The 27,054-nt window shown below is 32.9% G+C and overlaps 1 protein-coding gene across 1 annotated transcript; it reads right to left on the reverse strand.

The window, feature by feature from the left end:
• Positions 1-10,433: 10,433 nt before the first annotated feature.
• LOC129971052 (uncharacterized) lies at positions 10,434-27,019 on the reverse strand. Its single transcript, XM_056084522.1, has 2 exons — positions 26,944-27,019; positions 10,434-13,267 (listed from the first exon to the last, which is right to left on the reverse strand). The coding sequence occupies exon 2, from the start codon at positions 13,265-13,267 to the stop codon at positions 11,285-11,287; it is 1,983 nt and encodes a 660-aa protein (XP_055940497.1). The 5' UTR covers positions 26,944-27,019; the 3' UTR covers positions 10,434-11,284.
• Positions 27,020-27,054: the final 35 nt, after the last annotated feature.

A 27,054-nucleotide genomic window follows, 5' to 3' on the forward strand; every position in this document is an offset into this window, starting at 1 on the left:
ACACTTCATTTCGTGTATTCTTTCCTTTCATTAAATTCGTTATTAAACAGCCCCCTGTAGAGACTGCCCGTTACATTTGCGATCCCATATTTTATAATGAAAATGATTTACAGTATTCTCCCGAGTATCCAGTTCGCGACTATCCGGCCTTGTTTTCTTTTATCGTAATTAAATGTAGAATACAAGGTGTTGCATTGACTACATTACAAAGGCATTGAAAGCCGGCGTCTGTTATGATCCTCCTACGTGACGTGTGCAAAATACAAATTGTGACGGAAAAGAGCAGCGTTCTGTTTTTTTTTTTTTTTTTTCATTGTTTTGTCAATGTAAAGCGGTTCTCAATTGTTGCCGCTGTTTAGGATTATTACTGCACAGTACGTACTGCATTCTTGAATTGTTCTTGGAATAAGCTTAATGTTTTTTTAAAGTACCACAATGAAAATTTTAAAATTTGTGATAGACGAAAAAAGTTGTATTTACTGTGGAGGAGAAATCTCGCACTAATACAGTGACTAGACCCTGGTGTAATAGCAAAAAATATAGCTTCGGAATTATGAGTTGGGGAAGTACAGTGGAGGACTGGCAAAAAAATCGAGTAGAAATTGTAAAGTGGCGTGTTGTACAAGCTGGTGGAAATGGAACAAAAGTAAGAAAAATCATGCTGAAAGATAAGCATAAAGAGTTAAATCTAGGATTACCTTTTCACATCTGTGTAATCATTTATTAGGGAAAAGCAAAATCAGTTTGAGTCAAATTTCTTAAGAAATAGACCTAGGATTTCCGTAAATGTTTTGTTTATGTTTCCTGCATTTAAGTTAGGCATTACAGAATTTATGTTGAAATGTGAGCAGTTTATATCCTTTAACTTACTTTTTCTCTAATAAATTCTTGAAACGTGCAGTGCAGTATATAAACATATATAAACTACCAATAAAGAGCCTTCTATTTTAAGTTGACAAGGGAGCAGCAACTACCTCTATGATTCATCGGGCCGCTGCTGCCTTCACATTGAGATAAATGGAGGGCTTAGTACTTAATAAGCAGTGAGAAAGTACGTTTTATAATATTGAATTTTGGTTTAAAATTCTTCTGGTATTGGTTGGTAAAGAAGCAAAATTCCGGCCTGTCTGGCTTTTTTGTTATCCGGCCTGCCCTTCAGCCACATTAGGCCGGATACCCAGGAATATACTGTAGTTTCATTTGCTTGTCCTACCTTAAAAGTTTTTAGAAAAGCATTTGAAGCAACCTGTAGAACAAAGTAGTAGGAAAATAATTCTGCTAACTTTCTCATTTTGAAATGGTCATATGAAAAGGGAAATGAATCTATAATTTTTGTGAGTGCCCTTTCACCTTCTGGTGGGCTCATTAAACAATGCTTTTTTTAATTCAAATTAATTCATGAATCAACACACCTCGGTTTCAACGACGCCCAGAATTATCCCAGTACGTTTCCAATTATTTCAGAGATTATAGGTTAATTAGGAACACCTGTCTTAATTTCTGATCATTATAACCAACTGATTTGGAAAAATAAGAAACTCTAATTTTTTGCTTCAGAATTCGTTTTACAGCTCTAGTTTCTTCTCGACTACCCCAGAGAATTTCTTTTGTATTGTTTTTTCAACAAAAATATATTCATTTTCATGGAATATCGTATATAAACTATGTAATATCTTTCATTTAAAATAATTTACTATCATTTTATTCCCAAAGTTATCGCGAAATAAATTTTTTTAAAACCAGAAATGATTGAATTTTTTTAAAAATAAATATCTATGGTGAATCACCAAATAGATCCGCTCATTTCATGAAACAATTATTGTTAACAATTACACATTTGGAACATGACGATTAAAAGTGGATGCTGTTTGAAAACTGCAACTTGCATGATCGACAAATAGTTCGAAATGCTGTACAGAATGAATCCTTGAACTTAAAGCTATTAAATTTGTTGAGCTGCTATTTCTTGAGCCGTAGATACACTGTCGGGGAAAAAAATCCCAACACCAGAAAAAAATTATTGTAGAGTAATGAAATTTGGATAAAGTATTTGTCTAGTTAACATGTTTAATTAATTAAATTTTCAAGATCACAGGTTAATTTAAGCTCAAGAAAATGCCTTTCAAATGTGAAATGTTGCTACATTAATATCCGGTGTATCTTCCAGAATTTTGAATGAAAGCCTGCAAAAGTTCATGTATTGTGTCATACAAGTACCGAATGTCACTTTATGGTATGGAATTCTATACTTGTTATACTTGTTCTGCCAATACTGGTACGTTCTGTGCTTGCTGTGGATGATGCTGGAGTTGTCGTCCAATGATATCCCATACGTGCTCAATTGGAGACAGATCTGGTGATCTTGCAGGTCAAAGTAACATGTAAACATTCTTTAGAGCACATTGCATTACAACAGTGGTATGAGGGTAAGCGTCATGCTGTTGGAAAACTCCCCCTTGAATGCTGTTCATGAATGGCAACTCAACAGGTTGAATTACCAGTCTCACGTACAAATTTGCAATCAGTGTGTTTGGGATAACCACGAGAGTGCTCCTGCTGTCATAGGAAATTGCTTTCCAGACCATGAGTCCAGATGTAGGTCCAGTGTGTCTAGGCTGCACACAGTTTGATTGCAGTGTTCCCCTGGCCTCCTTCTGACCAACACATGGCCATCACTGGCACCAAGGCAGAAGAGGATTTCATCAGAAAACGAAACAGATCTCCACTTCGTCTTCCAATGAGCTCTGGCTTGGCACCACTGGCATCGCAAACGGCAATGGCTTGGAGTCAGTGGAATGCAAGCTACAGGGTGCCTGGCTGGGAGCTGTCCTTGAAGTAATTGATTTCTAACAGTTCGTTGTGTCACTGTGGTACCAACTGCAGCTCGAACTTCTGCCGCAAACGCAGAACGATGCGCCACAGCCGTACGCCGAATATGGCGATCTTCCCTCTCAGTAGTGTCACTTGGCCAACCAGAACCCGGTCTTCCTGAGGCAGTATTATCCCTTGACCACTCCTCCCAACAATCATTCATAATGGATACATTCCGGCCAAGTCTTTCTGCAAATGGGTGGTGGAAGGTGGCGGTGGATAATGAAGGTGGAAGAAAATCTACCTTCTCGTAGCCCTATTACACGACCTCGTTCAAACTCGAAGAGCTGTTGATAATGGCTTTTTCGTCTTCTTAAAGGCATTATTGGCTAACATCAATGCGTCAGATTTCAAAGATAAATAACGCTCACGAACTTTACAGCACGCATTTAGAGCAAACCTGATATGTAAATTCTGAGTGGCGCTATTAGCGCCACACTTATGCGAGAAGCGCGAAATTTGAATCGATGTCATTTTTCAGATGTATAAACATGCCTACCAAATTTTGTTTATCTGGTACAGGTCCTTCTTGGTGTTGGGATTTTTTGTTCCGCCAGTGTTTTTACTAAAAATAGTTTATTCAACATTTTAATTAAAAATTGATCGAAATTTTAATACTTCTCTTTCCATTAAGTCGAAGCCTATTACTACACAGAAGCAATTACTTTAAAAGAAAGATTAGCTTTCTAATGAGGCCAATTTTCTTTACTTACAATTCTTTCCTTTATTTTTGAAATTTTTCACATATATTTTACAAAATTGGTTTAGCTACTGCACTTCTCTACACGTATGTTACGGTGATATTAAATATGCATTTTTGTAAGCATGTTATCATTATTTTAATTAAAAGAAATACTTGAAAATATTATATAGACAGACAATTTCTAGCTATATATATTTTTATTTAGAGAGAGATAACTTCAAATGTTCTCTTAAGGGGACTTGGTACCTACAAAATTTTTTTTACACAATGTCCGACGAATTTTTCAAATTTTGCGATAAATAGATGGTAACTATGCAGAAATTTAAATTTCGAAAATATTTTTCAGAAGTTACAAACACAAAGTTACAAAGTTTCAAAAGTTACAAACTTAAATATTTAAATTTTTTTAAAAAAATTAGACCTTCGTCAAAAATGCTTCTTCTTACACAATTTTTAATATTTCTTTACAGGGACTTTACAATGTATTTAACAGAATTAGGATCGGATTGATATCTATCGGAATTTTTGATATCTATATTAGTTTTTGAATAAAATAAGTTATTCAATTTTTTTTTTTTTTTTTTTTTGAAAACATGAGAATTTTTCACTTAGAACATTTTTAGAAAAAAATCTAATCAATTTTTTTAAAAATCCATCCTTTATTCTATTAAGCTTGAATTTAAGAGCGAGCAGAAAAAATGTCATGCAATTATAAAAAACTCTGACTTTTAACATTGTATAGCAGACAGAATTTTTTGGGGAAAAAAGCAAACTTAGATAAACAGCTTTAAATTTTGCAGCACAATAAAAGTGCAATAAAAACAGCTCGCATCAAGCTGGTTTTTTCTCAGAGCTATAATGTTGCATTTATAAGTCCTAAGTCAGGAATTTTAATAATATATATTATTTTCATTTTTATTAATGACATTTATCATATATAAGGATTAATAGAATTTTTTTTTAAATATCACTTTTTTATTTTGATAACATTTTTTTCATCAAACTATTTATTAAACTACCTACAGTTCAGTTTATCAAATATCTATTAGTACACAGCAAAAATTCAAATCCATCTGATTGAAATTCAAATAAAATGAGTCATTTTTAAGTTGATTATAATAAACAGTGAGAAATTCAGTCGAAAAGAAAAGCGAAAGAAGTAAAATTACAGACAAAGTTTTAACCTCTACAGTATCAAACAGCTGTCCTGCTTTTTATTTCATAAAAAAAAAAAAACTGAACAACTTGGTTACTTGCACATGAAATATGTTTGAAATAAACACTGGAAGTGAGCGTGGCACCTAATATCGCGTTAGAAAAAATATTTCCATATCTCACTAAATACTTGTCCGATTGTTTTGAAATTTTCAGATTAATAAATCAGTGATTCAAGGATAATTTTTCATTCGAAATTGGAAAATCGATATTTTCGTCGATTTTCCAAAATTTTCAGGGTACCGAGTCCTTTTATTTTTTTTTTCCATCATGAGTACTAATAACATCAATATTCTTAGGTTCTGTGTGCTTTTTCTTTGGTCTTTCAAGCAACGCTTGTCAAACAAAGTATAGAAAATAAGAATTGTTCTTTAGCGAATGCCTATCTAGACCTAGCCAACTCAGAATCCGACTCCGATAGTGAAATGGAGGCCTCAAATCAGCTCCAAGCTTCTTCTAACAAATCGAAGACTGAGACTTCCACCAGCAAACCGCAGACTGGGTCTCCTACCAGCAAACAGTACACTGTGACTGCCAACACCAAACAGAACACTGGAACTGCCACCACCAAACAGCCCACGGGGACTGCCACCAGCAAACCACATATTGGGTCTTCCACCATTTCGTCACTCTTACTTATATCCGTTGACAAAAAGAAGAACAAGACACTAGAAATTCGAAATATTAAACAATTTTTGGAAAAAGCGAAACAGTGGGTGATGAGAATCTGGAAATCGGAAAAGGATAAAGCAAAGGATGAATAAAAAGATTGGTATGAGAATGGGAATTTAATTTTGTGTTTTTGTATCCTTACTTTCCGTCTAGATTGTAGGATCTAAGCTATAAAAATATACTCCCGCCGCCTATAAAATAATCCTTTTGATTTACAGGGGCCCATAAAAGAGCTTCGTCGTTTTAATGCAATTTTTTAAATTCAATCATAAAATTAGGGTAACCCTTAACTGGGGACGTGTGGTCTGTGAGACCGCTAGCGATGGATTATCGGTCACCCCTATTCTATTTTTAGCTCAATTGAATGGATTGACCCTGTAGCTTCCTGTTTTGTGACCTTCAATACACGTGCACTTTTTCAACCGATTTCAGCGGATGCTTTTTTTTAAGTAATTCAGTTATTTCTTTAAGCGTGGTCTCTAAGACCGCACCTCCCTATTAGTGTCCTTGTGATAAACAAGACTTAGCAGATGGCGCTAAAACTTCGGCCCCGAAATATCATCCAATTTACTGATCCTATTATGAAGCAGTGCTCCAGACACTTTTAAATGAAGCAAAAAGTGATTTTAGTGATAAGGATAATTGTACAGAAGAGTTTTTCGATGAAAGTTCGCATTCAACTGATTCTGATATGTATTTTAAAACATAATTATTATTTCTAGTGATAATGTATTTTGAAAAATTTATAAAATATATTAATATACCAAATTATATATATGCAGAATTTATAGGTTGATTTTTATACTAGTTCTTAACCTGTATGTTTAAAATGCCCAAGAAATACAAACCGATACAAAAAAGGGTCAATTTTACACATTGTCATTTTTTTTTATGTAATTGTTGATTTTTACATTATATTGTCTTCATATACTGTAAAATTAAATATGATTTAAAAAGGAAAAAGTAATATGTTTTTTCAAGAATATTATTTATTGTAACATGTAATTTAAGAAGAAAATGTATGTTCCAACGCATTTACTTTTTTCTATGATAATATATTTTTAAAAACTTCTAAAACATATCTAAATATCCAGAAAAATGTCTGCAAAATATTTTGGCAGTTTTTTATACTAATTCATTCATTAGAAAATTTAATTTGAGTATAAATGAAATGCGGTCTCGTAGACCACACCTATCCAATTAAGTCCTAAAATTTTACCTCCCCAGTTAAGGGTTAATATTATAGATTTTTACTTAAGGGTAAATTTATCAAGATTTTTATCATATAGTAGATTTCAGTATGTGCCCCGTTTATGGCACGACACATCCAAACGGTATTCAATCTCCTCCCATGTCCTGGCCAGCTTGTCTGGAATGATATTCGCCACACAAAAGATTATCCTTTGTCTGAGATGGTTTACATCCTGAATTTTCTCAGAGTAAACAAAATTCTTGACATGTCCCCAAAAGAAAAAATTTGATGGGGTCAGATCCGGGTTCCTTGGAAGTCAAGAAATCTGCCAGGCCTTTCCAATCCACTTGTTGCCGAATCGAGTATCCAATGCTTTCCGTACTCGCAAACTGAAGTTTAGTAGTGCTTCATCTTGATGAAATTAAGCAGGTTCCTTCTTCGCCTCAATATCAACCAATTGGGGGAAAGCATAGTCCCCTAATATCTCACAGTAGACATCACCATTTATGGAATTTTTCCATAAAAATGAAAGGACCTATAACTTAGTTAAGGCAGCACCAAACATTCAATTTCGGTAAATTATGTTGATGTTCCCCGAACTCATGAGTCAGCTATGAAACATTAATTCTATAATTGTGTTGATTCATAGTACCACTTACAGGAATGGTGGCCTCATCAGTTAAAATCACATTTTTTTAAACAATCGTTATTAGTATCTATCATGTCCAACATAGTAACAGTAAACTCTAACCTCCTATTTTAGTCTGTTGGTTTGATTTCGTGTACAAGTTGTACCTTGTACGCTGCTAGACAAATTAGACTTTTGTGAACCAGCTTATAAACAATTGATTTGGGTATACCCAACTGAAGACTGCATCGTCTCAATGACTTTTTCGGATTTTGTTGATATGAAGTAAGGATTTTATGGACATTCTCTTCAGACACTCTTGACTTACCAGACGACTTTCGTTTTAATATACTTACCGTTTCTTTAAACGCAGGTAGCCATTGACGGGGGGAATTGGTTTGTTCGAAGGCGCATTACCACCATTACTCACGCCGAAAGTTTCCTTGTACATTGGTAACCGACCCAGTTTCTATAAGCCAGATAACATACTGAGCCTTTTGTTGTGGCACCGTCATCGTATTGCCCTATGAAATGAGCCTCTGCTACGTTACTTCAAGGTCAATGATATACGATGCTATCTAATGTTGAAAAAACAACTGAACTAGGGTGAATGAAATTTGATGAGCTATGGTTTCTTCAAAATTAATTAATTAATCTGACCAAACTCATAACGTTTATTAGATAAGATTTTTAAAAACCCAGAGTTTTTTTATGGACACCTTGTACAGTGGAACTTCATTAGTTAGAAAATTCTACAAGGGTTGTTCAAATAAAAAGTTACGAAACGACATTGTGGGTATAAATGGAGACTTTATTCAAAGTATACACTATAGGCCTGGGCACAACGATCCCATTGATTAACGAGCCGAAGGATTCCTTGTTTCCAGAACTCCTGTGGCCGTGACGAGACCCAATCCTTCACAGCATCCTTGAGTTCGCGTCTTTCGCGCTTCCCTTTCAGATGTTTTTTCAGGGGACCAAAGACATGAAAATCGTAGGGTGACATGTCCGGGCTGTAAGGTGGATAGTCGAGCTGCCCCCACTTGTCCAATTCCACGTGTGTGACTCTGGAGACGTGTGGACGCGCGTTATCATGGAGCAGAACCACACCCTCCGTGAGTAGCCTCGGTCTTTTGTTCTTGATGGACCTGCATAGTCTTCGGAGTGTTTCACAGTACACATCGGAGTTAATGATTCTTCTGTGCTCGAGAAATTCAACATGCCACGTCAATTGGACGGAGCTCTTTATAAGAGGCTCTCCTCTCTCCTGTGAATGTGGACGCCCGCGCATGCTTCGATCTTCGCCGGAGACTCCAATCGCATTCCTAGATGTCTCGCTACGTTCTCCCATAGCGACATAGGCAAATATGTTAACGTTTACGTTGTTACGACGTTTCGTACCTTTTCATTTGAACTCCCCTTGTAATTCTAATTCGTCGACAATTTTATTATTTTTCTCTGATCCCTTAATCTTCTCATTAGCATAAAATTAAAATTTCGCCCATGATTCGATTAAAGACTGCAAAAAAATATCCCCATTATTTTTAAAAATATATTTCGAATTGCACCTATTAATGCCTTTTTCAGCGACCATAAATGAATTTTTTTAGGCAATTGTTGCATTCGAGGACTTTACTACTGCAATGTATACAATAGAGAAAGTGCTAAATATCTTTTATCCTATTAGATGTGAATTGTAGTGTTTGCTTTGTAATTTTTCAGCACAATTATTGTATTATTATTATTATATTTAAAATACTGTATATTATTTGCTTATTAAAATTACTTATTAAAATCATTCTTAAAGTTATTCATTTTGTGGAATTATTTTTTCTTTATATATTAACATTATTTTTTAAAAATCTATGTCTTGTTTACTACAACTGTTACCTATTAAAAATAAATCTTTAATGTTACTTTAGTGGGCAACAGTTTGAGACAAAAATTGTTTTGATAGATTTTTAAAAAAAATCATTTCCTTTCATTTATTAATCTTTAAATCGAATTTTTTTTATATATTCGGATTTTTAGACAAATCGAATTTTTATCGCGGTCATGATAGGTTTGAATTAGACTAGTGCTACTTATTCAACTTGAGGTATTTGCAAAAAAGGAATTCTTCAATTGATTTTGCGCTGATATTTCCTGGCGTGCATGAATTCTGAAAGTTTGCATATTTCTGATGACGATGCTCCATTTTGCATTTTCCCCAGCTTAGTTATCATTTAATGGTTTATTCAAATCAAATTTGTGAGGAACGCCAGATCTAAATGAATGAAAGAAAACATTTCATGTACGAGTTCAAATATTATTTATAATAAGTCAAGACTTGAATTAAAGACTAAAAAGTGAAAAGTAAACACATTTTACTTTTTAGTGCACTCATAAAAAGGTTTGTTTTAAATATATTTTGAATTAATTTATTTCAAATTGTGAACTTTTAAAGTCTTGTTTATTAACCCTTTGCACGCGGAAAATGGATTCGATGCATAATTATTCACCTAATACAAAGACTAGTTTATTGCTCCGAAAAATAAATACATATATAATTAATTGTTTTAATTTATATTTTTCTGAATTATTTTCTACATCTTCTTTCCATTTTGCAGGTATTTTTAATAATTAAAATTTAAAAATAAACAAATAAAACGTCAAAATAATGCACCGTCTTGAATGGTGAGTGAAAGTCATCATCCGAGTGCAAAAGATTAAAACTGTTACTCATTGAAATTTGATCTTTACTTCTACTTTTAGTTCAAAAATTGTCGTCGTCTTTTCCTTCATTCACTCTTACATCTAGTTTCTTTAGATTTTGATTCTGAAAAGTTAAAAAATAAACAAATTTGACTTTTTAGAACACTAATAAAAGTATCATTTTTAATCCATCTTACCAGAACTTGTGTGCTTTTGAAGTGCTTCTTAAAATATATTGAACAAAGAACAAATGAAATGAAGAAACAAATTTCATGAGCTTATTATTTCAACAGGGTACAATTATTATTTCAAATATTTTCAATTTTTAGGTAATACAAAATATAAAAATTATAAATTTCGAATTTTTTTTCATGAAATTTCATTGTTAAAAAATTATTCAAGAATTTAGAAACTGTTTTATTAAAAAAATTTCGTAATAGTTCTCTGGAAAAAACAAAAACAACTCAAAAACTAGTTTTAGTAGTCAAGTTTAGTTGAAAACTAGTAAAGTTTTTCAGTAATATTACATAACAAACAGTAATAACATTCAGTAACATTACATGCAACAAAGATTAATAAACACGTTTTTTATTTCTTCCAAATTGACATGATAATATTCAATAAATGTTGCGCTTGATGATAAACAGAGCAGACAGAGATAAGAGTAGCATAACTTGATAAACAGCTTGAGAAAAAGCTTAAGCGCTTGATGATAGATATAAAAAAAAAGTTTGTTGATAAACAAAGCAGAAAGAGATAAGAGCTTAATGATAAACAGAGCTGAGAGAGATAAGAGCGGCATAACTTGATAACCAGCTTGATGATAAACAGAGAGATAAGAGATTGATGATAAACAGAGCAGAAAGAGATAAGAGCTTTATGATAAGCAGAGCAGAGAGAGATGAGAGCAACCTTATGATAGACAGAGCAGAGCGAGATAAGAGCTTGATGATAAACAGAGCAGAAAGAGATAAGAGCTTGGTGATAAACAGAGCAGAGAATATTCAATAAATGTTGCGCTTGATGATAAACAGAAACATAAGATTAACACTTTTTTTCAACTGGCATATCATATCACAATTGAATTAACTTGATGAATGAACAAACATAAACGAATTTCTTCGCAAAATGTTATGCCTAATAAATATTATGCAAAGCAGCATTCGTCCACAGCAAAAAAGAAAAGATATCTAGTATAAATGATCTCTGATATGCAAACGATGGTTATTATCTATCTGGATGATCATCGCAATCGAATTGCACCTTTCCCAGAGAAAAATAAAGTTTTTAGATAAAATGGAATGCATTTTTAGTATGTTCTCGAGGAACTTGAAAGCACTTGCTCCACTATTTTTAAACTTCTTGGCTGGTCCGAAGTTTTAGTGATATCAATAAAGGGTTTCGGCCTCTTTTCAACATACCCGCGTCCATTGGTGACTGGAACCCATGGGCGAAGGTCATCTTCATCGACGAGTTTATTCGGATTGTCCTCAAATTCATGTTGAGGTAATGGCATGGCTGGTGAATACGATGGTGGCGCAGGTGCTGGTTCATCACTAGATTTAGGAGGAAATGAGCTGAAAACTGCAACAGGAGGGATTCTATCATGAGGAGCAACCGTAGATAGTGTTGACGGTACTCTGTAGTTAACGAGTGGAGCATCCGGAACAGAGTCGGATGTTTTCTTATTATTATCAGAAGATGCATCCATCTTCATACTGCTGTTCGGGTTTGGTTTGGCATTACCTTTCGAGGTAGACTCCTTATCCTTATTTTTATTCTGCATCATTTCAAGAGTATGTGCTGGAACGTAAAGAGAGTCAGAGTACTTCGGCAAATCTTTTTCGGTATGGGTTGGTGCATCTGGTTTAGCCATTTTCTCTTTCGTAGCAGGTTTTTCCTTCATTTTTAAAGAATCTTTTGACTTTTCTTTAACATCGGAGGACGACGATTTTGCCTTTGTTGAATCTTTCTTTGAATCTGAATCAGGAGTTTTGGTATCATTTTTCAACAAATGCGTTAAATTCATTTTTGTAAGAAACTGTTCTGTAATGTCTTCGAGAAAGATAGGGAAATCCTCGATGTCGTCTAAGTGAGCTTGGTTTCCATATCCTGGATAAAAATCCAGGGATCTTGAAATTGGCGACGATTCCATAGAAGCCCAGTTTCCAGCACCGCCAAAATTTCCTTCGCCATCATCTGTTATTCCACCAGCCGCTCCCAAACCCATCATGTCAAGAAATTTATTCATAACGTGTCCAACTGATCCAAACTTCTGACTCACCTCCGGCCCGTGCTCATCGGAAGCCGTGAAATCTGCAAATGCATTTCGTATTTCCAAGCTAGCCGCTTTCAATCCTCCTACGTTGTTGAAAAGAGGCTTATGGCGTGGCACGGTTGAAACATAATGTGCAAAAGCATGGTTTGGCGCTGGAACGATGCGGTGGGGCATCATATGGGCTCCCGACATCGCCAAATCGCCACCCAACTGACCTTGATGTATGGCACTGTGATGATAGGGATTAAAATAACTACCCAATTGCAGCTTTGCTGGATTTGAAACAGAAGCAGCTGTCGAAAAATCGCCTGAACTGAATGAATGAACTGGTTGGAACTGATTCCACATGCCTGAGGGATAAGAATGAAATGGCTGTTGGAAAGGGTTATAAGAACCAGGAATCTGAAAATTGGGTTGAGGTGAAGACATAAACACTGGTCTATTCGTAGCAGCCATTCCGCTAAAAGGTTTGGCAAATGAAAACATGTTCGAAAATGAATTTCTGAAACGTTGTTGCCAACCGCTCCCTGTTTCATGAGCTACAAAAGGCCTGGAAAAAAGGTTGCTACTGGATGGCAGTAAACTCTGATGGCCACCCAATGGAAGCGAAAAGAGAGATCTAGCTTGAGAAGAGTCAAAATGGATGTTCTTGGCTTCTCTCAGGGATGCCTTTTTGGGTGTTGATTTACTTTCTTCTGAATAACTTGATGCCGCAGATTTCAAAAGTTTGATTATTCTCTCCGGTGTCAGAGATTTGTGAACGTCTTGCATATTCTCCCCTCGAATCATCTTCAGCTTGATGGGCGTCCGAGAATGCAAAATGACGAGCGGCATGTTCTTCAGCGCATCAATGTCCAGATGCCGCGGATAAGGAGACATTTCGGATGCCGATGCATACAGAGTGGGTTCGATGTGCAGTGACGAAGCAGGGGAGTACTCAGGCTCCATCCCTACATCAGCATGGAGACATTCAGTCCATGAAGTGAGAAGAATCAGAAACACGAGCATCATCATCTGAAATTCATAAAGTCATAGTTAAAAGTTTATCAAAATAATTCAGAAATATTTTAATAAAACTGATTTAAAAAAAAGCACCCTTTGCACTTCTAAAAAAAACAAAAAAAAAAAAACAGATTTTAAAATTAGACCTGAAAGTTTACTGAATCATTTGATTCATTTAATATTATTGTCGCATCAAGCAAGTCTAAAATAAAATAATTGTCATCCTATTGTAACCATCCACATCTATAACTAATTTTTGCAGTTTTTTTAAGACGAAAATTGGCTAAGCATAATGTGGGTAGATAAATCTACAGAAAAATTATTTCAGTAATATAAAATAGAAATTTTTAATAGTATTGAATATTATTATAAAATACTTCTTGAGTAATATATCCTCAAAGCGTTTTTTTTTTTTGAATTTATAGATGATATTTAAAAAAAATTTATTTCTTCACATCCATTTTGAAAATAAAGAATAATATTAACAACGAAAATGAGTTCCTTATGCAATTTTTCTCCCTTAAATGGAACGTTGCCAATTTCTTATCCCTTTCATTTTAAACAAAAGCTATACATTTTACAAACAATTTCAGTAACAATTGTTTTAAATAATTCTATGAAAAGAATGAGAGATATTAAAACTGTATGTAAGATTTAAATATCCAAAGTAAAGTAAAAAAAAAAAATTATAAAAAACAGAATATAAAAGTAAATTTTCCGCTCCAGATTGTCAGAAAATTATTAATTATCTAAGCATGTCTTTACCATGTCAAATATTTATTTCATTAATAAATATTTATACATATAAAATGTAATAAATATTAAAAATGTAATAAATATTTATAAATATAAATATTTATTTAATTAGAAATGTTTATTTAATCAATATCACATTTCATAAAAATACAAATTAATAATGGATTATCGGCCAGAGAACTGGAACAGTGAAAACTGTTAGAAATGGAAGTAAAAAAAAGTTTTCCCTGCTCTTTAGATTTAAAGAAAAATTGTTAGAATGAAGGGCAAAATCAAATTAAAAATTGTTCTGCAAATAATTCTTTATTTATTTATTTATTTTGTAATTTTCCGTCCCGTATATTTTAATCGTTTAATTTATAACAACAAGGGTGAAATTTAAATAAGATATTTAATTTTTCCTCTAAATCTTATAATGATTACCTACAACAGGAATTTTTCATCCAAGTTTCGTCCATTTAACTCAAAATGTTCTTGAGCTATCTTTTGTCACAGACAAACGGACAGACAGATATAATGCCAAAAATGGGATTTTCTACCTTACAGAGATTTAAAACGTGGAGATTCGTTAAAATCTTAAATTATAATTTTTTTTACCATTACAATGCTTGCTTTATACTTCGTAACCGAAAAAATAGAAAAATGTACTGATTCAGGTCGGTCTAAAGTAATCGTAAGAAGCCAAACCATGCTGCGGATCATCTTGGAATACTGAAAAACAAGTCCAAAAAGTTCCGAAAAATGAATAAACAATTAAAATAACCGCACACTTCCTTACTAAAGCAGTATTCCATTGCCGTCGAATTCAATCATTTTATAATTAAGAATTGTCTAAGAGCGAGGAGGATACTATCAAATGTTCATTCATATTCAAGATCAATACAATTAGAGAATAGAAGGCAAAGAAATATCAAGTTTAAACATAACTCTGTGTCAGTATTTTCCACTCTTTTTAAAATTTAATATTATTATATTTTATTTTTAACCTTTTTCAATCAGTCGTTATTTCATGTTTTAAAACGAACACGACGAAGACTAAACGTTCTGACGATTGTTAATATTTATTTATTTATTTTACTTCCACAACGCTCTGAATAGGGATTCTATTAAATTCTAGCCATTCGGTTTTATCATTAAAATTACAACGAGATTTGAAAATACACGTTAACCAGTCAAAATTTTTTTCAATTGTGCTTGTATTAGCGATGCATATCGGACCGCGGTGGCCTGGTGGTAGGCTCTCGGTTACGGGACTGGTGGGTTTCAGGCTGGATAGCCGATTTCACAAGATTCACGTCGTGTAAGAAGGTCTGGTGCAAGCGAAATCATTCGGAGCCAAACGTCCTCCAGCTAGTGTGGTGTGGAAGTTTGGAGAGGGGGTGCCAGCTCAGGTGTCGTCCTCGCCGCCTGGCCTCATTGCAAAATGACTAGGTCCATTCCAAATATCCTAAGTGTTGCTTTGAAAATGGGACATTAATATAACTAAACTAAACTAGAGATACATATTTTCATAATTTATTCAAGGGATGAGTTATTCTGTCTCCCAAAAGTTTCATTTGTTTGAAGATTTTAAACTTGAATTAAAAACAAACAAACTACGAAACATTCAGTACAAGCTCTAACTGTAATCCGATATCGATTGTAAACAAATATATTGTTTAATGGCCAATCACTAGAAAAAAAGTATATCCATAAGATTCCTATTTGGTTCTTAAATAAGGATGTATAATACAAAGAAAAAGTTAATAAACATCTTTATTTATTTATATATTTTGCTTAACGTCATTACACATATTTCACAGCAAACGAAGAATAGAATCTGCGTTTAATGACGTGAATCTACAAAAATAAAATTCTTTCTGGAGAAGTGAGGCCTATTTAATTCAAGAAAACTGTACTTCGATTATAAAGAATTAAAGAAAAAACTGACTGAATTGTGAAGTTAATGAACTGTGCAACTGATGATAACAAAATATTTATAACAGCCAAACAGAAACGATGTAGTTGAGCTGATTTTAATTAATTCAGTGCAGAATAAGGTTATTTTAAAGATATTTACTGTCCCTTTGGCGAAAGCATGAATCTTGAATGTACTCATTGTCAAATATCCATATATTAAAAAATATTTCGAATGTTATATATTTATAAATCTTACAAAATAAGCGAACTTGGAAGTGTTTTCCACTTTTATACGATCTATTTTCTTTTATGCTTACTTATAAGATATGCATTTAGTAAGTTCACAAAAAAAATATTTAGAACGTCAAGTGCGTTCTCAGATTAAAAATTTTTAAAAAATCAAAGAAAAAAGGACGTTTGTTTCCACAATAGCTAAAAATGGACCATCGAATCGGTATCGTTTAGGCTTCAGTCTCATTTACAAGCACGTACCTTTGGAGGTTGAGGTCATTCCAAGCTTCGCATTGACATTCATGACGTTCATTTAGTCTTCAAACGAGGTAAAGCATAGTAATTTAAATGGCCGTCTACAAGCGTTCAGGCATTCTGTGGAAGGGCGATTCCGTAGGGCGTATGAAGAATGGTCATTTTCATTTGAAAGAAAGCCATCCACAGAAAATTGTATGAAGGTCAAAGATACCAGATCAGAGTAGTTCAAAATAGAAGCACTATTCTTTACTTTCTGTTGCCAGATTAAATTATGAGCATTTTATAAGTCAGATGAAATGGTGGTTTTATTATTCTACAGTTCATTGCTTATAGTCATGAATTCTTACCGTCTTCAGAAATGAATAGGGAAAAATTTAAAAAAAAAAATGAGATTGTTGATAAAATGTTGAAAAAAAAAAAAGAAATGTGTCTCTGTGTTCTTAAAAGATGGTGGATTGCTTTTTTTTTATTTAGAAATTAAAAGTATTCGATAAATTGGAAAAATGCTTCCTGTAAATCAGGTCATATGAGGAGTTATCGGCAGGTAACAGAAATAATCGTATTCTAAAACCCTTTTTCCTATATTGTGGCATAGGGAGAATCAGAGATTTTTCTTTGTTTAAAAAATATTTTTAAAGGTCGCCTGGAATGCCTGGCGACCTTTATGTCTGGAATTATATTTTTAATGTAAAATTTTAATTTCAAGTAAATAAATGGAATGTTTTGCAGTTTTTACAGGATTTCACACCTAATACATAATTACAAAGTAAAACAATTTCTTAACATTATTAAAATGAAACATTTTCGAAGCATAGAGATACATTGAAACTGGAAAAAAAACACCTACGGGTTTTTTCTTGCATCCCTCATCATCTCTAGAATTTCTTCAGTACCATAAAATAAAAAATAATTTCTATTGTCAAGTCAAGTATTATATACCGTGTTGAATTTAAAACCCTTTCGCGACGGGCGTGTCATGTGTGCATCTCTCACAGCCGGGCGTACCACCCATGCATTTCTGGAAATCGAGCTTAGGGGACGGATGATGCATATGTGCATTTTAAGCTGAAACAATTTTTAAACGCTACTATACAGATGGCTCCCTGTGTACATTACTTTTGAAATAAATATAGTTATACCCTGACCTTCAGTTTGCTCATATCCAGCCTTTGGTATTTCATTCCTCAGCTGTTGCGGGGGGGGGGGGGTGTAAGAGTAATGTAAATAGAACTAGGTTGTGTAACTTTCCACTTGATAGAATCTCCAAATTCTTTTCTTCTTCTTTTTTTGTTATTACTGTGTAACTGTAAAACTAGTCTTTTGGGGTTTTACTGTTAGTCTATTGTATTCGGCGAAGCTTTCGGATATATTTCGCGCACTTATCTTTTCATTACGTGAAGCCTTGGTTTCCATTCATTATGGAAAAAAAGCGTAATTTGTCAGAGGAAGAATCACTAATAATAATGACTAATAATCTAAAAAGGTAGAAACAATAATGACTTAAACTTTTTTTTCAAAGTTAGGCTTAGTGACACAAATCTCCCGTCCTGTGGGATGATTCCTCCACCCCGCGCGTGCATCTAGGATAGATAATCACTCAAAAAATACTCATAAATTCCAGTCGAAAGATCTTTAAATCAAAACAGTCTCGGTGATGTTAACGAAATCATTCCTTGCAGCCAAGCAACTTTTTGAAATTCCCGTTACCATTGTTTCCCTTAAAAGTCTGAATTCGTGACGTGAAGTAATTTCTGAAACAGAATTATTGTTTGCTCTAGGATTTTAGATTTTGTAAGGTTTGGCAGATCAGAATATCACAAATATAAAACAAATGACACTAGAAAAAGTACTGTAATCATATCATTTTAACATTTGATCCTGATTTTTAATATCCCTTATCAGTTAGCTCGAAATGTAAAAAGATAACTTCAAAGTCCTTCCGTATATTTCAAATATCTTGCGTTGTTTTAAATATCAAAAAATACCACGCAAAAAAGATCTGTTCTCAATGTTCTTTGTTTGATCATACCAATACAGAATTTGAGGCAGAAACAAAATGCTTCAAATTTCAGCCGCCTCATTCATCAAATTCACGTTCCTGTCCCCAAAGGCAAACGGTGAACGAATGCAGGATGTGAAGACTGAAAGAAACTTATCATATTTTGTAGCAAAACAATTAATAAAAGGACCTACGTATCCATCTTATACTCAAATTACGGTATTGACTAAATGCTCAGCTGTCATTCAGAACGAAGGTAAACCTGCAGGAAAGATATTAAATCTACAATTATTCCCACAACAACCGTATGTAACCAAGAAGCATATTCTTTTTGACCTCTTTCTTATCAAATGAAATAGTTCAATCCTGTTTCTATCGAAGTTGTGGCTTCAGCAATTATGAATTCACAGAATGTCAGGGGTTTTAAAACAATAAACAAACAAACAAAAATCTAAGATTTTACAACAGAAACCAGCTGGAGTGGCCTACTAAAATTGTCTCGTATACTTTCTTACAAATGTACCATTCCAGAAAACGCCGTGAATGGCATTGGCTTACAGTAGTTAAAAATATTACCCTTTAGCGTGAATTTACAATTTTTACTGAATCTATCATCCTTAGCGATTAATCCTCGGTGAGCGGTTAATATTATTCGAAAATCGAATTTGTGTTTCAGACGCATTTTTTCCAACCGATTGAAATAAAAATTTGATACATAATACATAAATTTGATATACTTGTAGTCACAAAATCTCATATCAAATTTGACATATTTAAATCATTGCATTTTTGAATTTCCGGGTTTATAATTATTGAAAGTACAGACTGATAGACAGTCAGACAGTATGGACTGTTTTTCAGACAGCACAGACTGGTAGACGGTTGATTCCTCATTAGATTTGGTTCAAAATTTGACAAGTGTCTCTATTATAGGTGGTAAATATGTACACCGAATTTTATCCATCTAGCTCTCTTCGCTTTGTAATTTGCATCACATTATATTCGAACATCCGGACATACAGACTTTCTCTGAACACATTTTGCTGAAAATTCGATAAAAATCTACAAATTTAGTGTAAAGACCATAGACCGAATTTTATCCATCTAGCTCAAAGCGTTCTTTGCGTTATCTTTGTCACAAACAAATACAGACTGACAGACAGTACAGACTATTTTTCAGACAGTATAGACTGGCAGACGGTCGATTTCTCATTGGATTCGGCTCAAAATTTGACTATGTTAAAATGGTAAATATGTATACCGAATTTTATCCATCTAGGTCTCTTCACTTTGTAATAAACGTGCTAACTTATATTCGAACAGCCAGCCAGACAGACTTTCTCTGAACACATTTTGCTGAAAATTCGATAAAAATCTACAAATTTAGTGTAAAGACCATAGACCGAATTTTATCCATCTAGCTCAAAGCGTTCTTTGCGTTATCTTTGTCACAAACAAATACAGACTGACAGACAGTACAGACTATTTTTCAGACAGTATAGACTGGCAGACGGTCGTTTTCTCATTGGATTCGGCTCAAAATTTGACAGTTGTCTATGTTAAAATGGTAAATATGTATACCGAATTTTATCCATCTAGGTCTCTTCACTTTGTAATAAACGTGCTAACTTATATTCGAACAGCCAGCCAGACAGACTTTCTCTGAACACATTTTGCTGAAAATTCGATAAAAATCTACAAATTTAGTGTAAAGACCATAGACCGAATTTTATCCATCTAGCTCAAAGCGTTCTTTGCGTTATCTTTGTCACAAACAAATACAGACTGACAGACAGTACAGACTATTTTTCAGACAGTATAGACTGGCAGACGGTCGTTTTCTCATTGGATTCGGCTCAAAATTTGACAGTTGTCTATGTTAAAATGGTAAATATGTATACCGAATTTTATCCATCTAGGTCTCTTCACTTTGTAATAAACGTGCTAACTTATATTCGAACAGCCAGCCAGACAGACTTTCTCTGAACACATTTTGCTGAAAATTCGATAAAAATCTACAAATTTAGTGTAAAGACCATAGACCGAATTTTATCCATCTAGCTCAAAGCGTTCTTTGCGTTATCTTTGTCACAAACAAATACAGACTGACAGACAGTACAGACTATTTTTCAGACAGTATAGACTGGCAGACGGTCGTTTTCTCATTGGATTCGGCTCAAAATTTGACAGTTGTCTATGTTAAAATGGTAAATATGTATACCGAATTTTATCCATCTAGGTCTCTTCACTTTGTAATAAACGTGCTAACTTATATTCGAACAGCCAGACAGACAGACTTTCTCTGAACACATTTTGCTGAAAATTCGATAAAAATCTACAAATTTAGTGTAAAGACCATAGACCGAATTTTATCCATCTAGCTCAAAGCGTTCTTTGCGTTATCTTTGTCACAAACAAATACAGACTGACAGACAGTACAGACTATTTTTCAGACAGTATAGACTGGCAGACGGTCGTTTTCTCATTGGATTCGGCTCAAAATTTGACAGTTGTCTATGTTAAAATGGTAAATATGTATACCGAATTTTATCCATCTAGGTCTCTTCACTTTGTAATAAACGTGCTAACTTATATTCGAACAGCCAGCCAGACAGACTTTCTCTGAACACATTTTGCTGAAAATTCGATAAAAATCTACAAATTTAGTGTAAAGACCATAGACCGAATTTTATCCATCTAGCTCAAAGCGTTCTTTGCGTTATCTTTGTCACAAACAAATACAGACTGACAGACAGTACAGACTATTTTTCAGACAGTATAGACTGGCAGACGGTCGTTTTCTCATTGGATTCGGCTCAAAATTTGACAGTTGTCTATGTTAAAATGGTAAATATGTATACCGAATTTTATCCATCTAGGTCTCTTCACTTTGTAATAAACGTGCTAACTTATATTCGAACAGCCAGCCAGACAGACTTTCTCTGAACACATTTTGCTGAAAATTCGATAAAAATCTACAAATTTAGTGTAAAGACCATAGACCGAATTTTATCCATCTAGCTCAAAGCGTTCTTTGCGTTATCTTTGTCACAAACAAATACAGACTGACAGACAGTACAGACTATTTTTCAGACAGTATAGACTGGCAGACGGTCGTTTTCTCATTGGATTCGGCTCAAAATTTGACAGTTGTCTATGTTAAAATGGTAAATATGTATACCGAATTTTATCCATCTAGGTCTCTTCACTTTGTAATAAACGTGCTAACTTATATTCGAACAGCCAGCCAGACAGACTTTCTCTGAACACATTTTGCTGAAAATTCGATAAAAATCTACAAATTTAGTGTAAAGACCATAGACCGAATTTTATCCATCTAGCTCAAAGCGTTCTTTGCGTTATCTTTGTCACACACAAATGGATGGACAAAGAGAGAGATATCTTACAAAAATATATTTTTCAAACTAGGGAGGTCTAAAACGAGAAGATTCGTTAAAATCTCGAGTTTGAATATTTTGATGATTTTAATACTTTCACTATATTTCGTATACAAGATAATATATATATATATATAAACCCTCTGGACAGTCTTATCTTTTCACATATCGAATTCAGTTTCAATGTAAGTCGATAATATTCCAACTTAGCAAAATAAAACAAATGATACGATAGTTATTGATAGCAATGAATCCATTGCTCTGCACTGCAGCGCTGAACCCATGCCAATAGATAACCTCTCAGTTCATGGTATTAGAAACATGGTTCATGGGCGAAGAAATTACGTCATTTGCAATTGAAAATGCAATAAATTAATACATAAATGAAACAGTTGAAACGCGCCTTTTCTGGAAAAACATCTCTCAAACAGCAATAACTCTTCTGAAAAAAAGATTTCCGTGACTTAAAAACAGCCCATTTAACTGGGTTGATTTAAAACATCTTATACAACATTGCATATTCCTAGGATGATAAATACTTGAAAAATATGCCCTGCACTTGATATGCTTTGCTTATTGAACAGTACTTAAGCTACTTTTATAATATTTTAGGCCAACATTATGTGATGTTTTTTAATCATTCACTTTTGGATCATCCGTTGACACCAGCGCCATAAGACACACAACAACCAACGAACTTAACATTAAGCAAAAATGCTAAACAATACAAAAATAAATTTTTAAAATTCGCTGCCACAAATTTTCAGTGCTATATGTTATAAATACGTTAAAATATATTATAACCAATTTTAAATATATTAATTAGTTTACGAATCTGTATGGAGCTAGAAGAAATTATTTTATATTTTAGTCCCTTTTAAAATATGGTATACTTTAAGGTATACGAAAAAAAATTTAAATGATTATTTTTTGTTTTCAATCTTGTCAATATGAAATTTTGCAATCGATTTTAAATAATTTTCCGATGAGCTAACGATGTGGCAGGGCGCCATCTACCGTTAATGAAAGTTTTTAATTCATTACAAAATTATTACCGAACAAACATTAAACAGATAGAAAATAAAGAGAGTTAATATTGCATTATCATCCAGTTCTGAATAATATTTAAAATTTAATATCTGTAACTCATCGGGTTGTTAGTTTAAAATCTTTAGAAAATTGGTATCGAGAAGACAAGTAAAGTAGAGAGAAGGAGTTAATAAAAATGTATTTTTTAAAATTCATTCCACGTTTTCTTCTAATCGTTAGCGACATAATGCTACTACCAATAACTACGAATTAAATGTTTTTAAATGGATAATTTACTTCCAGGTCCTTTCATTTAAGAAAGCGATGACAATTATTTCGATGCGAGCCATATGATATTTGACAGGATATAATGAATATGTGCTTAAAATAATTTTATGGTTGCTTATTAGAAGACTTTTTTAAACGAAGCTACAAATAGATCATATAAATATAGATCATATAGAAAAAAAAATATTCTAACGAAGTTTAATTACAACAAAAATTTTGAAGCGTATAGAAATGAAACTCATCGATGCGACGAATAGTTTTACTTAATGATTTACTGAAACTGCGTCACTGACCCATAATAAGAACCGAAAAACGAGTGCTGTGGTTTGTCCTATATTGAACGTGCAAAATTAGTTAGGAAGTATGGCAACGATGTAACGAATTCTGCAAATCTTACAAAAATAATCAGACATTCATTTGAAAGAATTAAAAAAGTACCCCGTTCAGTGTTTACATTCCACTGTGCATGTGATTGTTTTTTCCCGCCAAAATTGGGCTGAACCAGACCGGAACTATAAAGGTTGTTTAGCAAGAGCAGAAAACGAAATGTTCAGGTAATTGCCTCTTTTTTTTTTTTTTTTTTTTTTTCATTTTCTCGACTAAATACAGTTTTTTTTTTTTTTTTTTCTTTCAGCGGTAAAGAAATGATGTAACATTTGTGGTTAGATAATTATTTGTGTGTATGTGTGTGAGAGAGAGAATATTGACCCTTTTTTGCTTTTTCTGAAATTAATTTTTCTTTTCTGACATTCTTTATTCAATTTTCTTCTACACTAGAAAAAGAATTCTGCATTTTATCATTTATACACTTTTGGAAAAATTTTCTGGGGCATTTTTTTTAATGGTTAAATATATTTGAAACGAATGTATTTTTACATTGCATTCGATACAAAATCTCCAAAATGAGTGTAAATCATAATGGAAATATATCTTGTTTACCCACAATTTCAGCTTTATAACAGCAAAACAAATTATTCTCACTTTTGTTCTGTACATTCATACAATCGATCTCCTCTGAACATAAACTGTAACAAAAGTAAATTTAGGAGCATTAATACTGCTGCCAACTGAATTAAACAAAATTGTCTTAAATGAATGAGTGTCTCGACTCTCTCGTATGCTAACGCAACATGTCGCATTTTATAATTCATAACACAATGTGGAAACAGAACGGACGTTGAATGTTTTTCTGTCCATCGATCAAGGTCCAAAATTAGATACAGACCAATAGTGACACTTTACAAGATCACATATCCCATTCCATTTGTCTAAATAGCTCATTTCGAGTTATCAGACGATTCTTTAATTCAATAGACAAATTTCGATTTTTTAAATTTTTTTTTTAAATTTTATTCTATCAGTAAGGAAAGGCCCCAAACTCTCTTTCAACGAAGCTACTATCCCGTCTGAATTCGAGTCACTCGAATGTCACTGTAAAATTCCATCCTCAATCGTTATGTGTGATTGATTGAAGACCAGTGGTGTGTGCTTTGCTCGTCACAGACGCTGGCACAGATGGGTTTGAGGTAGAGTGATGCTTTCTAAGAACACTCAAAACATGTCGGAGCAAATATTTTCTTCATAGCGATCAGTATTATGTATCAATATTATTATTAAATAAGCTGAGATTTATTTTGTACAACAATTTTTTGAGAATATAGGTTGTCATTGCTGCTTTTGATAAGGTAGGGAAATTTTCTTATCTTTGAAAGGGAAACTCGGGTGTTCCAGTATTCTGTAACACCTGAAATAAAATAGTCTTAGGAATGGGAGGATTAATAATAAATCCATATGCAAAGTTTCGTGCATCTCGGTTTTATGTTTCTGAGTTATCGTGTTCACATGGACGGACTAACAGATGAATTTCATGCAAAATTGATAGAAATCCACTCATTTAGTGAAAAGAGGACTTACAAAATATTATGTCTGCAATAAATTGCGATTTTTAATTATCGTACTTAGAGACCAACTGGCAGAAATGTGACTGAAAATGTGTCTTTCGCATTTATGAATTTGTATTCCATTAAAGCTGTGTTGTACCTTTTATCTGATGCATCCTTTTCTTGTGTCATAAATGCAAGAGGGTATGCATTTATATATTTTATCTCTAAAATGGCTTCTCACCCTACACTCCACCCATTCTTAAAAGTCGTAAGAAATCTTTTAAGACGCTCTGTATATATTAATGATTCTCGAATATTTTTATACATTGTTATAGAAAGAAGCTCTTCTGAAGAAATGTTTGGGATTTGGGAAAATGAATCAGACGATGTGTGAAATCATTTCAAGGATGGCAAAAACTATTTTTGAAATTTCGATTGATGATTCCTTTTATATTGTTATAACATGCTTTACGTGACAATAACTTCATGTAAAGCTGAATCATGAATTCGAGTCAGAATATTCGAGAAGATTTTACAATGCAATTTCATTTATATTTATATTTCTCTTTCCGTCTGGCCAAAACCAATAAAAATTAACTGGTTTGAAAAAACATTGACGATTTTAGAATATAAATTTGAAACTGAAGGTCATTTTCAGTACCATTGAATTTAAAAAAAGATAATAATAATTTAAACTCGTTTGCCAAATCAAGTATTTCAACCTTTCTGCTATAAAAAAAAATATTACTTGAAATTTCCCAAAAATTGGATGAAATTAAGAATTAAGAAATGATCCAAATAAAAACATATTGAAATAAAATTGTTTAATAAAATATAACTAAAACAATTTAGTGTTTTATTTTTCCAAAATTAATAATTTCTTTGCAAATTAACAAGTGAAATAAGTATGATTTTACCAAACAAACAATATACTTTTATGATTAGCATAAAATAATGAATCAGAAATCCGCAAATAGTTGATATTTTATTGCACAGCTGTTGATTTGTTAAAGTAAAAATGATGAAACTATTTAAAGCAGCTAAGCATCTTATAAAAATATATCAATGTTAAAACTCTTCTCAATGAAATTCAATTAAGTTAATTAAGAAAATGGAAAAACATAAATCACATTTTCAATCGGTATGAAAAATTTAGACATGAAAAGCCTTAAAATATCAGTTTCTTAAGTGAAGAGTGAATAATTTATTAAAGACACAAAATTCACTCGAAGAATTCAGCGTTGTTTAATGTATTCAACTAAAAAAAAAAAAAAAGCGTTAAAAAATTTCACTTAAAAATCTTTGAAAGCATAATTGCATATTATACTATTTATTTTGAAATTTGTGATGCGTAAAAGTATTGCATTTTTTTTAATGAAAATTACGTGTTTATATAACAAAATTATTATTTTTTTGATTATTTAATAAAGTAAATATTCATTTTTCAAAAAATATTTTTATTTACTTATTAGTTACGTATTATTTGAGAAGAACTTTTAATTGCTCCACATTAAAAAAAAATGTTATGTTTTTTTTTTTTCTTTTCTTTTCTGTACTCCTTTTTACACTTGACATTTCTTAATTTGAATTTTTAGATAAATCGAGTTTTTAACGTCCTTTTTGCTGATAATCAACCAAATTTCACTACACATGTCACATCCATTTTTTTTGTGTGTGTGGCTCTTTACTTTAACAATTCTTTGTTAAGTGTCTCTAGCGAATAAGAATAGAACAATTTAAATATAATCAAAATATCCTATTAAAATATTCTATTTAAATGATAAATAATATTAATTCTTTAAGTATATCAGACAATCTAAATATAACCAAAATTTCCTATAAAAATATTACATTTATATGATAAGAAATTGTTATACAAATATTAATTCTTTAAAATCGAAGGAACGAATGTTAACAGAATAACGGTCGATATAAAATGGAACTAACCTTTCTCGCTTTATATCCGCTTCCTCGAGGCAGGGAAGTGAGTGAACAGCCGAGCCGTCGTTGCTGATCTGGTGGGTTCCCCTCCACGTGACTCTCCTGGATCTTATAAAC

Source organism: Argiope bruennichi, chromosome 6, assembly GCF_947563725.1.
Source record: "Argiope bruennichi chromosome 6, qqArgBrue1.1, whole genome shotgun sequence".
Classification (NCBI taxonomy): domain Eukaryota; kingdom Metazoa; phylum Arthropoda; class Arachnida; order Araneae; family Araneidae; genus Argiope; species Argiope bruennichi.